The sequence below is a fragment of the Peromyscus leucopus genome, chromosome 18, assembly GCF_004664715.2.
Source record: "Peromyscus leucopus breed LL Stock chromosome 18, UCI_PerLeu_2.1, whole genome shotgun sequence".
Taxonomy (NCBI): Eukaryota; Metazoa; Chordata; class Mammalia; order Rodentia; family Cricetidae; genus Peromyscus; species Peromyscus leucopus.
In genome coordinates, this window is record NC_051078.1 from 470,661 (window position 1) to 486,471 (window position 15,811).

The 15,811-nt window shown below is 34.5% G+C and overlaps 1 protein-coding gene across 1 annotated transcript; it reads left to right on the forward strand.

Moving 5' to 3' along the window:
• Window positions 1-4,105: 4,105 nt before the first annotated feature.
• On the forward strand, window positions 4,106-5,044 carry LOC114683539 (olfactory receptor 6C4-like). Its single transcript, XM_028857865.1, has one exon. The coding sequence runs from the start codon at window positions 4,106-4,108 to the stop codon at window positions 5,042-5,044; it is 939 nt and encodes a 312-aa protein (XP_028713698.1).
• Window positions 5,045-15,811: the final 10,767 nt, after the last annotated feature.

Sequence of the window (15,811 nt, forward strand, 5' to 3'; positions counted from 1 at the left end):
TAACATGTCATAAAAACCAACGCACTAACTATACTAAAATATTTCAAATGGTTTCACTCAATTGAAAGTCATATTCCTGAACCAGGTTTTCATGTTAGCTTCAGTTGTTTTTTTTCCTTACTCTTTCTGACTCAATTTTTCAGCAGTCTCTTCACTTTCACTTTATGATCTGATATTTAAATTAAATTGGTATTATTTTGTTGAAAAGTTCATGTGCACATAAGCTGTATCTTGATCATATTTGTCTCACACTCCTCCCCAACTCCTTCAAGATCCATGCTGACAGTTTGGAAGAATACTTACCAGTTGTTTAGTCCTTCAGTGCTGACTGAGCTTGTGTTTTTACATGGATGGAATAGCAAAGTGCATTTGACACAACTACAAAGGATGTGTGTCTACGCACATCATACCACAGTGTTCATGGTATTGCTGTGCCTTATTACCAGTGACTTACATTCTATTCCCCGAGTCAAGCTGGTGCTTGCCACTTCCTCCACACTGTAACATTCCCATCCCCTTTCACAACTGCCAAATACATGGGAAAGGTAGTTTGAGGTAATGAAAATTCTGTTCCCTCTCAAGTTTCTATTCATATATTATATATCCTATATGTAACTATTTTTTATAGTGTTTGCCTCATCTTTGTTTTCAATTTCCTTTTTTCCAATTCATTAATTGAAATTTCACTGTAAACTTATCTTTGCTCCATTACACTTAAATCAATAGGAGTCAGTGCAAGGATGTTAATTTATTTGTATTGTTCTAAATTTGATGCTATCATCATGTAATTTGGTGCTCAAATGGCCTGTGTGCTATTGTTGTCATTATTTTGAGCAACTCTTTCAAATCACTTCCATTATTTATTTCTGGTACTAAAAGATGTCCCAGAGTATTTTCCTCCCTGACTCTATAAACGACCATGAAACAACACAAGGAGATAGCAGTAAGTCAAGTCTACTGATTTGAAACATTGATGGAAAGAACATGTGCCTGGGAATGCAGATCCTGGGTCTAAGCAATTAGCTCATTATGAGCTGGCTCAAATTCTTTTAAAATGCCTCCTCCAAACATTGGACAATTCTTTACCTTGCAGCATTAATGACTGTGAGGAAAATTTATATTTTCGCAGTGCTCATGTATGCATTCACAAACATGGAAGTTAACAAAAATTTAAAGTTCTGGATAAATAAGATTATATAATTTTGTGGATGATGGTTTATACAGCAAGTGGAATGAATAAATTTATGTAATTTTGAATTCACATAGCCTGGGTGGTTTTTTTTTTTTTTCTTTCTGAAAGCCCAGGGATCATTTCCCAGTGGCTCTCAACCTTTATATTCTCCAATTCAGCTACAAAAGGATCTAATTTGTGCAAAAGATAGAACTGGCTCTGATTGAGGTAGGAGGGTGTTGGTGATGGCTGAACTTAACTAGTGATCTGTTGCCTTTTTATTGTGTCGACTACTGTTCACCTTTGATGACATCACTTCATATACTTGTTTCATGCCCTTTTTTTAAATTTAGATGAGTGGGAAAAATATGACTTGTAAGATATTGGTGTATGTAGAAATTTTCAACAACACACAATTAGAGCTTAAAACGGTAAAATAAGTCAAATTATGTTTTATGCTATGTCATTCTTCCTTCATGGAGTCTATTTCATTAGCTTCTGCCTTATGTAATGTGAAATCATTTCTTTTCATATCCTAGCAGGTGATTGTTAAGCCTTTGTGTTCCACCATGTGAAGAACAGAAGCAAATGTGTGAGTGGAATAATTCAGTATGGAGATAATTTTTCCTGTCATAAGTAAATTTATAGCCCTACATTTTTTGGAAAAATTTGGAAAGCTTCTTTCATGACATTTTAACTACATATAAAATATTATTTTATGGCTTTCTGGAAGGCAATTATTTCTTGTCAAACAAAATTTATTGGATCAAACTTTATTATTTGGTTACATATGTAATTATATATAACCATATACAAAACTATATATATATGTAAATCTATATAACTGTAGATTATCATATATATCACTAGTTATTGTAAAAGATTTTATGCTAGTAAATATTTGAAATATATTTTTCTTTTAGAAAGAAAATACATTCCTTAATCTAATAGATATGACTTACTAATAGAAAATATTTGCCTGGTGGCACACATCTGTAATCTTGGCACTCAGAAGGCAGAGACAGGAGGATTGCTACAGACTGGAAGGTAGCCAGAGTTATACAGCAAGGCCACTTAAGAGATTAACAAAAATTGGTTTGTTCTCGTTTTTTTAATCTTTCATTTAGTAAATGTGAGGATTATCTATAAAACACAGCCGTCACAAACCAGGAATTCACAGTAGCTGTCATAACACAACTTCATCATAGCACATAAAGAGTGGTTAGTATGAATTCTGAATGCTGCTAAGTGGGATTAAATTGGACCAGCAACACCAACAAGCCTGACAACCATTTTAATCCCTGGAAGGCGAAAAGCAATGCCCACAAGCTGTCCTTTGATCCACACTGCACTACCACACATTCTCCGCTCCCATGCACACAAAACAAGCTGTTTTTCTTTAATGGAGTAAGCTCAAAATATTTCAGTTTCAGCAGGTACATAGTGTTATTTAAAATGAGAAAGTAAAAATAATTTTAAAGTGCAAATTAACTAAGATGTGATAACAGCCAAGCTCACGTTTTGTTACTTTTTTAAGATTATGATGTAATTATTTTACCCTCTCCTTTTCTGCCCCCAAACTCTCCTATTCACTCATTCCCTTCCTATTTCAAATTTATGGCCTCTTTTTTTTCACTAACTGTTATTGCATTCATATATGTATTTGTATAGACATATAATTCCCTAAATATAACAAGTTCAGTTTTAAAATGATAGTTCATGTCTTGGATAACATTTATCTGTGACTAACAAATTGATTTGATATTGTCTAGTTTTAAAAGCTTTATTGATAAGCCTAATGTGAGAGCAAGTATCAACTGAAACTGCACAGTGGGAACAATTTTTCTGCTTACTGCAACCGTAATTTTGAACTTTACATATATAATGATATGCATTTTATTTAAACTTATAACAATTGCTTGTTTCTTACTGGTCATTTGAGGGACTGTTAAATCCTTACTAAAGATTGTTCTGTGTATCAACATCTTCCTTAACAGATTATAGAAGCTCACATTAACTTTGTCAAAATAGACGTCATTCCATAAAAGCTGTGCTTCTTGCCCAGTTCCTTGTGTTATTTAACTGAGATACAGTTTCTCTGTAAGACTGGTTGATCTTCATGAGTATATAATTTTGTTTATTATAAAATAGAAACACTCGAGTGAAAGTCATAATTATCTCTCTGTGCCCCACAAAAATAAGGCTTAATTTTGTTCATTTCAAATTTTCATTATTTTAAATTTTAGTAATTCTCTTATTTCCAACCCATCTTTAATTCCTCTTTAAACATCTCTGGCTCTGATTCCGTTTATGAATTAATAAATAACTTTTCCCTTGGAAAAAGTGCTAATTTTAATAAGCAATTTTTTCTAAAAATTCATCAGCATATATTCATTACATAAAATTCTGGCTTTCATAGCAGGATTTTCATTCAGGTGTAGTATATATTTTAAATACCTTAATTTTATTAATTATATTAATTATAGATATTAATTATATCTTTTCACTTTCCCTAGTCATTTTCATTTTCCCAACTAGTTCCCTTTTACTTTTCTATTACATTCATCCATGCATATTTCTTTAGAAATCTATGAAAATATGACAGCTGCTAATCACTCCAGAGAGGAAAATCAGAACAGAAAATAAAATGGGAAGCATAAGCCAATGAGAAAGCGTGTTGATAGAATTTAGAAGAAATAACAGCTGGTCCCCAAGTAGGAGGACTTTCATATTTCTGAAGTAAAGCAGGTCAATACATCAAGGGTTTTTTTGTTGTTCTAGTGTAGTTAACTTTCAAAACAAAGTATAGAAAAAAGGTTTAGTTCAAAACATTTGATTTTAGCTGTGGATCCTGATTTTATATTGAAACCAAGTTCAATTTCATTTCAACATTTGTCATTGTTGCTCTCTATTTTGACTTGCCTGAAGTTGATGATGGTAAACCACACATCAGTGACAGAGTTCGTTCTTCTCGGATTGACAAATGACGTCAACCTTCAAGCTGTGCTTTTTCTCTTTCTGCTCCTAACTTACGCCTTAAGTGCCACAGGAAACTCGGCCATCATTCTCTTGACCCTGCTGGATTACCGCCTCCAGACGCCTATGTATTTTTTCCTCCGAAATTTTGCATTTTTGGAGATATCTTTTACCTCTGTCTTTGTTCCCAAAATGCTAGTCAGTATTGGAACTGGAGACAAGACCATTTCCTTTGCTGGTTGCTTCACACAGTATTTTTTCGCAATCCTTCTGGGAGCAACCGAATTTTACCTCTTAGCAGCTATGTCCTATGACCGCTATGCTGCCATTTGCAGACCCCTGCACTACACAACGGTCATGAGTAGGAGACTTTGTTTTCAACTAGTCTTAAGTTCCTGGTTCTCTGGTTTTATAGTTGTTGTTGTGCCGCATGCAATGACTGTTCAGTTGCCTTTCTGTGCATCGAACATCATCAATCACTATTGCTGTGACTACACTATATTGCTGCATTTATCCTGTTCAGACACACACTTCATAGAAGTGATCCAGTTCCTCCTGGCTGCTGTGACCCTCATCTTCACCTTGCTGCTGGTGATTATCTCCTACACACACATCATCAGGACCATCTTGAGGATCCCCTCTGCTCAACAGAGAAAGAAAGCATTTTCTACATGTTCTTCTCACATGATAGTGGTCTTACTTTCTTATGGAAGCTGTATTTTCATGTATATAAATCCTTCTGTTAAAGATGCAGCAAATTTTAATAAGAGAGTGGCTGTTTTAAATACCTCTGTGGCTCCTCTGTTAAACCCATTCATCTACACTCTCAGAAACAAGCAAGTGAAAATAGCCTTCAAAGATATGCTAAGCAAGATTATAAAGTTCTCAAAAAAGTGAAACTATTTGAGGCTTAGTACTAAGGTAATAAAGGTTAAAACATTATAACTGTACCTATAAATGTATCTTTTCAGCACTCATTTATTAAATTAAGCCATTTTTCTTTTATCAAGATGTGTTCCCATATATCCTCTAACACTTTATTACTATTGTTTTTATTTATATTTTACATACAATTTTTAGTTATTATTTACGAACATGGGTGCTTTATCTATACATATGTATAGGGAGCATGTAGGTCCTTGTGCTCACATGTAAGCACTAGGAAAATTAAGAATGTTAAATCACAGACTTGTCTATTTAAAGGAGAGCTGTATAACCTGTTTTCTGCCTAGAGGGCTGGGGGCAGATGAGGTTAATAGCCCAGTGACCTTTAAGCTTTCTGTGTGACCAGGCCACACAGACCCTTACCTTGAGCACATTTGTCTCAGTTGGTCTATAGCCCTACACTCCCACAGTTCTTTATCGTGAGCTTCTTTATCTTGAGCCTATTCCTCAGGTGATCTATAGAATCTATAGAGAGATACCACTTGTACTTTACAAAGAGTTTAAAAGTAGTCATGTCTTAAGCTTTGTTGTGCACACAGGATTGAGTTAAGTATCATGAGGAAACTTTTTTCCAAGTTGCACTTTGCTTAAATATGACTAAATAAATTACTTGAGGTCAGACCCCCAAAGATCGATCTAACACTGGCTGCTGAGTCATGTTGAACCAACTGCCTCTAGTTTGTCTAACTAGAATATATGACTTCCAGCAACTTTTTCAGTTGTTGTTCCTGACCATTGTTTTTATTCATAACTAAGGAATTGTGAAACGAATTGATAGTAATGTTTAACTCATGATGTTAGTGTTTTATAAGTGAGGATTCTATCACAAGTAAAAGCTGTCATTTTTGAATGCCTTTTCCCCTATAAGAGAATTTAATAAATGGTGGGACAGGTTTATAACAGGGATGCTAGATATTTTAATAGTTCATAAATATTTCTACCCCAATCCTTTAAATAGAAGCATGAGAAACATAAGCCATAGAGATGTTTAAAAAATAACTTTTATTAAAGCCTATAAACATTGAATATCAAATTTGTACCCTTAAATTCTTTCCTTTCCCAATGAAAAATTCAAGATTCAGTAGAGACATTAAAGCAGTATTAGTGCAAATTATAGAAGAGAAAGTTGGTTTAAAATTCCTATTTCATAGTTCTGCTTTAATTATATAAGAATAACCTAAGTACCTGGTGGATAACTGATAGTGAAAGAGTTTGTTATTTTTTATTTAAACTACAATTGAGCCATCAGTTTACTCACTGTTTCTTTGTTATTTTAAATACTATCATCAATACACTAAAAAAATCATAGAATTGGATATATAATTTTAAAACAGATTAAAGAATTACATACAGTTAGGTATTTAAATCACATGATTTTTTGAACTACATAATTGTATAAGAACTCATAAACGCACATTAAATTTATTTATTTATTCATTATTGAAAATTCCATGTATTGCATATAGAGTGTTTTGATCAAATCAACTTTCTGTTTATCTCCCGCAAACTCTTCTCATATAATCTCGACCAGTTTTCACTTTTTCCTCCCAACTTCATGTACTATCTTTTAAACCCACTCAGTCTGCTTTGTGCTGACAGTATGTGCCTAAGTGCCAGGCCATCCAATAGAGCATACACACCCACTCAGGAGTCAAAGCACTGAAGGAAAATGACACTAAATGCACATTTTAAAAGCCAATCAGAGTATCATTTTCTGTGCACACTGTGCCTATGGATGGAGATATCACACTGAAACCCCTCCATATGTATAATTAACAAAAGTAATAAAAAGTAAAATATATTGAGGTCAGACTTTTATCTTGAGGAAAACTACTAGTCAATAATGTTTTTAGAGAAGATGAATCAGCACATCATTCTATCAAACAGAAATCTACAAGTAAATAGTGTTTGAAAGTCTATACATGTTATGTTTCAATTTAATAATTAAGACAAAATAGTAAATATCTGTTCAATGCTAAGTATTTTGACATTGATTCTTTAGAAAGATCAGCAATGTGTATGGAATGCATAATATTATCCACAAGATCAAGTAAACAGTATGTTACATCAAGATAGTTTTAACTTAAATTTAATATTTCTCTATGATTCTGAATTTTCCTCAAATTCATTTTGATAATATTTTGAAAACTCTGCTTTTTAAAATGGTTTCTCATTTCTCTGATGTATTGACTATTAAAGAAGGAAAGGCCAAGCATAAATGAATTTAATTACTTTTCTCAACAATAGTTAATTATATAAGACTCAGGAAAACTGCAAATATTAGTATCTAAAATGAAAAAGATTATATGTTATTGATTAATATTATTTCTACTATTTATTCCTTCAATATGCCAATTTGACCTATTCAGAAAACTAATAAATCCTGAAGGGAAACAGTGAACTCTTATAAACCTACAAATTGTCTCAATTGAAGGTATTGTTTTAGATTTGATGTTGTTGGGAAAAATAAATACAATCCTTGGAATTTGCATATGAAAGGTATTATATTTGTCTTTAAACATCATCAAATGCAGCTAGATTTCAGCCAAAAAGGTCAGCATAGCAGTGCGTACTGCCCTACTCTACTAAAATGGATACCAACTTTAGTCCTACACCATAATCTATTTTTAGGTAAATCAACTGAAACAATGTACTGTTAAATTTGTGTAATGACAGCCAGTATAAATAAGGTAACCTAAGATCTGGAAGTGGCAAAATACCTGGGAACATTTGTAATAAACTTGTTACCCAAAGGTTACAAAATAACTTTCATAAAAATTATGGGATCTTCTAGAGAAAGACGTTGGAATACTACTTTGAAAGTTAAATCTAGGTTATTACATGTGGTCTCTACTATTACTAAGAAACATGGAATTTTTTAGTGTGCTTTGTAGTATTTGAAGTTGCATGTATCTCATGGTTATTTGATACATAACAATGCTAGATTTGCAAAGAAATCTCTACAGTAAATCAAGGTTGCTTGCTATACAGATTGTTCAGTTAACTAGAACTCATGATCCATTTGATGTTTCAGGGAGGTAATATTCCTGGCACATAGGCATGCTGCTTATAGACTTTCCTGTATGTAAATACTAGGACATGCATTAGGATTTTCAGGAAAGCTATGCCATCATATGTGGATATCTACCCTGTTTTGAAAATTGGTTTGGGGTTGTTGCTGGGAGTGGGCAGAGAATCAACATTTGACTGCCTTACTAGGTGAATTTAGATGCCCCAAACTTGACCCAACTTGACCTTATCACATAGCTTGAATACAGCAACAATTTCTCATCAAACAGAAATGACAGACTGGCCCTGGAGTCATATATTAATAATTATAATACACATGTATGTGGAAACAACAGTTTCAATGAACTGATACACAAAATTGCTTAAAACTCATTTGTAGTATCAGCTACATTGAGTGAAATAAGAAGACATCTATATGAGGAAAAATGGGGAGAGGAGGAGCTATAGCTAATGTACTGGCAGAATTTCTGGGTCCACGAGGACAAGAGAATAGCGTGCTGAGGGTACACTGAATTACAATGAAAATGCACTAGAACCATTTTATTATTTTTGTAACCAGACTGTAGGTCTCCAGCTATATGTTGGAAATGTAGATGTAGAATTTTACTACCTTGGGTGTTTACATTAGACTTAAACTTCAAATCCTGTGTAATATTTAAAGCACAATTTGACTAGTATCACTCAGATCTATGTGATCATAAGGCTGGGGCCATCACATATCTGATGTTACTACATATTTGAGGTTCAGTAAAGAAGTCCTTAAAATCAATATTGGAAAGAATGAAGATGATTCAGTAGTTGAGAAAAAAATCACCAAATATAAATATTATAAAAGTTTAGGTCATCTATAAAAAACAAAGAAATAAAGGTCTAGAGCTTGCTTGTTTATAGAAAGGTTTACTATTTTTATGACATCAGTTCTTTCAAAGTTAATACATAAATTCAAAATGATCTCTAATCTTATTTTCAGGACATTTACAAGATGATTCTAACATTTATATGGAAAGAAAAAATACCTAGAATAACCCACAAAATTCTAAATGGGAAAAAGTTGGAAGAATCACAATAGTCTACAACAAAACTTGTAAGTCCCAGCAATTGATAACATGAGGTTTTGTACATAGATAGAACATAAGAGGAAAGCCAGAAGTAGATTCCTGCAAACAATTTGACAGTTCTTTGATGAAGGAGCAAAGGCTGTGGGATGGAGCAATGATAGTGTGTTCCAAATTGATGTTGTTCCAAATTGATGTTGAAAAGCCTAGTGTTTGCTAGGAGATACAAAGTTGATAAATAAGACCAATGGCAATAGCTTACATTGTTTGGTGGAGTCTTTGGGACACCTTTGATCAACAACTTGATGAGAAGTATTCCAATCCTGACACAGGCTATTTTATTTGGCAACCTCTGGCTTCTGTAATGAACACAATCCCCTACATAAGCTAACTCCAACTATACTATTTTATATAAATACATATATTCAGAAAACTTATAAAAAGTAGGTTTCCACTGGCTTTTTCAAACACCCTTAGAGTTAACTCTCCCTACCACAAAATCCTTCTCTGCCTTATCTTTCCAAGCATCTCCCCACATAAACCTCCTTCTGCATCATGTTTGCTGTGCTCTAGTATACCCTCTACTTTGAGATCTTTCTTCCTCTGTCACGACAGTTATCCTTTTCAGGTTTTCTGGATTCTACAATAACTCCAAGATAAACACACAAATTTAAAGATTTGAGGCTAAGTTTGACATATGCGTGAGGGCATGAGCTATTTGTCTTTCTGGTTCTCTGTCACTTTGTGGTCACTTTATTCAATATATTGTTTTAATTTTTCTTCACAGGTTAATAAAATTGTATTGCATATAGGTACTACATTTCATAATCCACTTATCAGTTTATGTACATCTAGGCTATTTCTGTGTTAGTTACTCTGAATAAAGGATTACAAACATTGATGAGCATTTGTCTCCATATTAGGAAATGGAATTCCTTGAGTATATGCCCAGGAGTGGTGTAGTTGAATATTAGATTTATTGTTAGTTTTCTGAAGAACTACAACACTGATTTTCATAGTAGTTGCATTAGTTTGCATTCACATCAATAATATGTGAGAGGATTCCCTATTCCCTACATCCTTCCCAGAACTTATCATTCAGTTTTTTTGGATCTTGGCCATTCTGACGGAGGCAAGATGAAATCTCAAAACGGTTTGTATTTGTATTTGCCTGATTGCAATTGGTCTTGATTATCCATCAGAACTTGAAGGTAAGATGTTATTTCTGAAGGTAATACACGCGCGCGCGCGCGCACACACACACACACACACACACACACACACACACACACACACACTGATCACAGGACACAGAGAAATCAAGTCATTAGAAGTTAGGAAGTTTCTTTCCTGATGGATACCTTTCATAGTACTAAAAGGTACCATTCATGTTTCTGTGAGGGGTGGGGAGGGGGGAGATACCAACAGTCTAATACAGCTGTGAACACTGTGAACTACAATCAAGGTCAGCATGTCAGGATATGCTGATGGGTGCAATAGGGGCACAAATGTTATTCAGATAACCAATCACTTGTTGATTGAATTTAAGGCCAATGCACAAGAAGAATTATTTGCTTGTTACTGTAAATCAGTGCAAGAACCTAAGATCAGGGTGCTCATGGGCCCCAGAGAGGAGCCTACTGTCATTGTTATGTTAAATAGACATAGTATCAAACCCTCTGCATTCCGTTGTTGATTAGTACAGTTCTCAGACCTAACAAAGAAGATTCCTTGTGCAGTGAACAGACATACAGTGAACAGGCAAATTAACAATTGGCCAAATACAGAGAATAAGTATCAGTGGCATGCTCAGTCACTAATAGTTATCTTTGCCACCTCTCACCCCACACAAGTCTCAGGACCAATGTAGAAGGAGAAATAGAAAGATTGCAAGAGCCAGAAGTTGAGAAGGATCAGCATAGCACAAAACAGTGTCTTTTGGACATGACAGTACTGCTGCACTCATAAACTCACAGTGTTTTCTTACACACTTACAAGATCAAGTCAGTTAACCCTCTGTCAGGGAGCAGGGAGGGACTCATAAGCCCCTCACACCACCCTGATTAAGGATGGCCTTGGTATGTCCACCATAGTACAGTGGTTGGCCCCACATACCAGAGAATATGGACAAAACAAATTAGACTTGAAAGATTAATAAAAGAAAATAAAAAGAAACACGAATTTGGAGAAAGGGAGTAGAGTGGGTTGGATCTAAGAGGAGTTAAGAAATGAGTTTGTGGGTGAATGTGATCAAATACATTGATGAAATCTCAAGAATTAATAATTCTGTTTTAAAGATGACAAATCAATAAGGAGATAACTATCAATAAGGCAATATGTTCAAACAGAGAAGAAAGGATGATAATATCCAGTTCTCATCTCACTTACCCAAAGCCAGGAACTAATTTGTAAAGTAATATATAAGAATTTTTAATGGGCATAAAGGAATGATAATCCTAATGTGGATTCTTCCATGGCAGGATTTATTGTTGATGAGGGCTGCAGCAAAAGGCTGCTAATTTTCATTTTCATTGGCAATTTATTAAATTTTGACTTTTTAAACTGGAATATGTGCATGCTTAAGGGTAACAATAAATCTACATAAATACTATTCTGAAAATCTATATTTAATCATTTTCACATTATATAATTACTTAGAGTTATGATGTGTAATCTTCTGAGTAGCACAAATTCACTATTTGTAAGTTAGAAACATGAACCAAAAAGAAATTGAAAAACATTTTACTTGGCTGTGAAATGGTAATTGTGTTCTGATATGAAATTTGTAGTGTTATTATTAATTTAAGATATTTAAATTTAAATATTCAGTCATAGGTGGGGAAGGGAGTCATGAATTCCTACCCAATACATCTGAACTAGTATCTATTGATAGACTGTGACAAAGGGGTGCCATTGTCTGTAGTTATATACTCACCTCTAAGCCCATAGTCATACTGGTCACAAAATAAGTCAAACATGAATGTGAGAAAGAGATCTATAGGGAAGAGAAAGAATAGACAGGGGTTGGAGGAATATAATACAGGGTGGAGATGAGATAATCAGTATATATTATATGCATGACCAAAATTATCAAGAATTTAATTAATAAAAATATACTTCATTTCATTGACTTGTCAAATGCTTCAAGTTAGATAAATTCATTTTATTAATTTTTGTTGCTTTCTAAAATATTTTTTAGTATTGGGTATCAAATCCAGCCTGCTTCACAGTGTAAGGGATCTACAACTGAACTATACTCTTAACCCATTTAGATACTGGTTATTTTATTTGAAGAGTTAAGTTTAAGGAAGATTTGTGATTTTTTTCACACATTGATGATATTCTAGAATTGCTGCTCAATGGACAATGCCTTCTTTGGTCACTGTTCATGCTACCTACTGAGAATGGGCTCCATAATAATGGTCCCTTTGGACATTTTGCATTAATACTCATTGAGAGTGTACTGTCTTCTACAGTAATTCTGCCTACCTTCAACACTAAAAACATTAGCTCATTATTACTGTCTATATTCTCCCATTACATCCCATGTTCACTTCCACTCCTTACTATCCTCTCCTAGTCAGGAAAATTATTTACTTTTATATTTCTTCTTGTTAAATGTTTTAGGATAATTTCAGCTGGTCCATATCCTAGTAATGAAATAGTTTTGCCCTTAACTCCTATATATTCAGTTTCAATAAAAGATATTCCAGATCTTGGGAATCTAGGGATGAATAACACAAAGGACATAGTGTCTACTATGTGACAGTATAGAATTTTGTAGAAGTACAAAGCACTTAAAAAAAAAAAAAAAAGACCTGAATAGATGGCATGTGAAAATAAGTGCTGTGTGGAGAAGAGCAGAAAGCTATAAAGAAGAAACATGAATTATTAAATACAGTCTCCTTTTCTACATGAATTTTTGTGCAGACGATTAATACCAGACCTAGAATTTTGAGGTGGAGAGCGGTAACAATGGGCTAGAGGAACAGGAAGTCGGTGTTGAGGTGGACAGCTGGACAAACAAGGAAAGAGCAACAAGACCTGATCATGATGAAACATCTAATAGTCTATAGAATGTTTTCAGATGACTTCTTTGAATTAGATGTGTTCATATATGTGACTTCTTATCAGAAAGGCAAATAAAGGCCCTCTAGGGCTAGCAATAAAAGCCCCCCACATGGTAATCCATCAGCTCTCTTCCTTCATCTGTCCACTGAGAATATTAAAAATGAGAAACAACTAATGGTTAGGTTAACTCTCTGAGTAACTGTGTCAAACAAACCACCCACAATCCAAATAAGAAAAGAATATTCCACCTTCCTTGCCTAGTACTTGGAATAACTTTCTACTTGGTTAAATCTGACAAAACCAATCTAAGATTAAAGATAGTAGTGGGGCTTGAAAGGTCAGTGACCTGGAGGAACAGGAGCTAAGATTCTGGATGTTGGTTTTCTCTTCCTTCATTTGAAGCTGCTCACATGGGGATGTTTGAGAGAAGTGAGCAAGGTAACAGCATAGGCTGATTGGGTTTCATACTTTGCAGTAATATTTTTTGTAAATTTGTCTTATATGTCGCCACAGTAATCTTTAAAATTATCTGTTACCACAGATAGTGTTGAAATACCTAACAGTGGAAATATAGAATTTTACATTCACTTAACATAATTTTCTGTTGTTTGAATGGTAACATATGTAGTTAGATGCAAACATGTTGTCTGTATTCAAGTATTCAGGATTGGCCTCATTTTTCTTAAACCAGTCATGATTCTTGTTGCTGGAGAGCTTCTCTCCAGGTTCCCCAAGCCCCGCAGTCCCACAATCCACTTATAAAATAATCACTCAGACGCTTATATCACTTATAAACTGTATGGCCATGGCAGGCCATATGAATGGTCATATAGAGTACTAACTAATTCTAGAAAAAAGACTAGCTGCATATATATGTCTTTGTGTTTGAGTCTCTTATCAGTTTTCTGCTGGAAATCACGGCCAGGCCAGGCCTAACATCAACTGAAGTCTCCAGGAAGAAGATGGGGCCCCACAACAACAACAATTCCACGTGGACAATAATAATATCATTAAGCTGACAAACATCATCCACAGATCAGCTTTGAACGACAAGGTGCTCAGAGCAATTTTGAGATGACTAGCTGAGATGATCCAGTCTCAAAGACTACTTGAATAAGGACTTGAGATAAACCCTGAACTTTGGCATTATACACAGACTGGATAATGAAGGATATAGTTACCTTTCCTAGAATTTGACAATTAACCTAAGATTTTTCTTTCAGGATAAAGAAAACTTCGCCTATACCCAGCAGGAAGCAATTTTAAGAATACGACGCCCACATTCCCAAAGAGGTGGCGTGGGTCGAGTGGTTTTTTGGTCTTTTTAATGGGTTTTGGGTCTGGGATAATTTTCAGTGTTTAAAGGGGGTTGGTTACAAGTTGTTGTCAAGGGTTAGGAAAAAGGCTAAGCAAAGGAGATTAGATTTAAGGTTCTTGTTTAAAAAGAAAAAGAAAAAAAGGAAGGAAAGAAAAGAAAGAAAGAAAAGAAAAAGACAATTACTAGTTTTAAATATTTTACATTGGATTGGATTGTTTTATATTGTATACAAATTTGAAATTGATATTGTTAGAAAATGCTATATGTATATTTCTAATTGTATTCATATCATTCATTTAACAATGTAATGCAAATTTCTGATCCTTGAATGTTATTATTACCAACTATTAGGATATAAGAAATGAAAGTAAGTAGTCAGACATTACAATAGAACTTGTAGTCATATTAGATATGTTTTAAAAATTGAGCAGAGATGTTTTAGACAGGTCATCTTCAAACCCTTCAGAGATCTACAGAATATGGCATTTAAAATGTTTTAATAACTTAGAAAATTTTTCTTTTTTGAGACATGTCGGCTCCTGGCAGTACCAATCTACTTCAGAGAAAATATGGGCATTGAAGAAACTACATATGGAGTCAACTTTCATTGTGGCAAAAGTTAGCCACTGGACAACAAAGAATCCTCAAATCAACAGGACAAAATGGACAGACAGGACATGAAACAAAGGTACTGATTCTTGCCAAAACAAGTGTGGTTATGGCTTTATCAAAAGGCATCTTCTGAGGCCAGGACAATATGGCCCCATCCCTGAAGTGGCCTTTGCATCTGGAAAAGGTACAGTGCCCTTTTCTTCGAAGACAGCTTAACAGGCAGAGGGCCGATGGCTTCTGTTGTGCAATGGAACAGCAGCTGAAAGCTCACACCTCTCGATAGTAGACTGGCATTTAATAGAGGGATGTGGAGAAGAAGAGGATGCTGAGATGAAGCCATATATACACAGCCAAGAAGAATGGACAGCTGAATTAAAAAACTGCCAACAATTTCCAGAATTTAAAATCCTGAATCATGACAGTACACTAGTGGAATTCAGGTGTTTCTGGTACGTGGACTGCTCTCACCCAATGTGAGGTTGAACTGTTGACCTTGTGTACATCCTACATCACAAATGAGTCTGTCAGATACACTAAGCCTATAGGCTGAAGATGATGCCCCAACACTGCGGAGAAACCTCAGGTGACTGCCCAGGCAGCTGGCTGTTTCTGTCAACTCACAAATTTTTTGGA

Excerpts from the sequence above, each read along its gene's own strand:
- LOC114683539 (XM_028857865.1), top strand. The coding sequence starts at position 4,106 with ATGGTAAACCACACATCAGTGACAGAGTTCGTTCTTCTCGGATTGACA.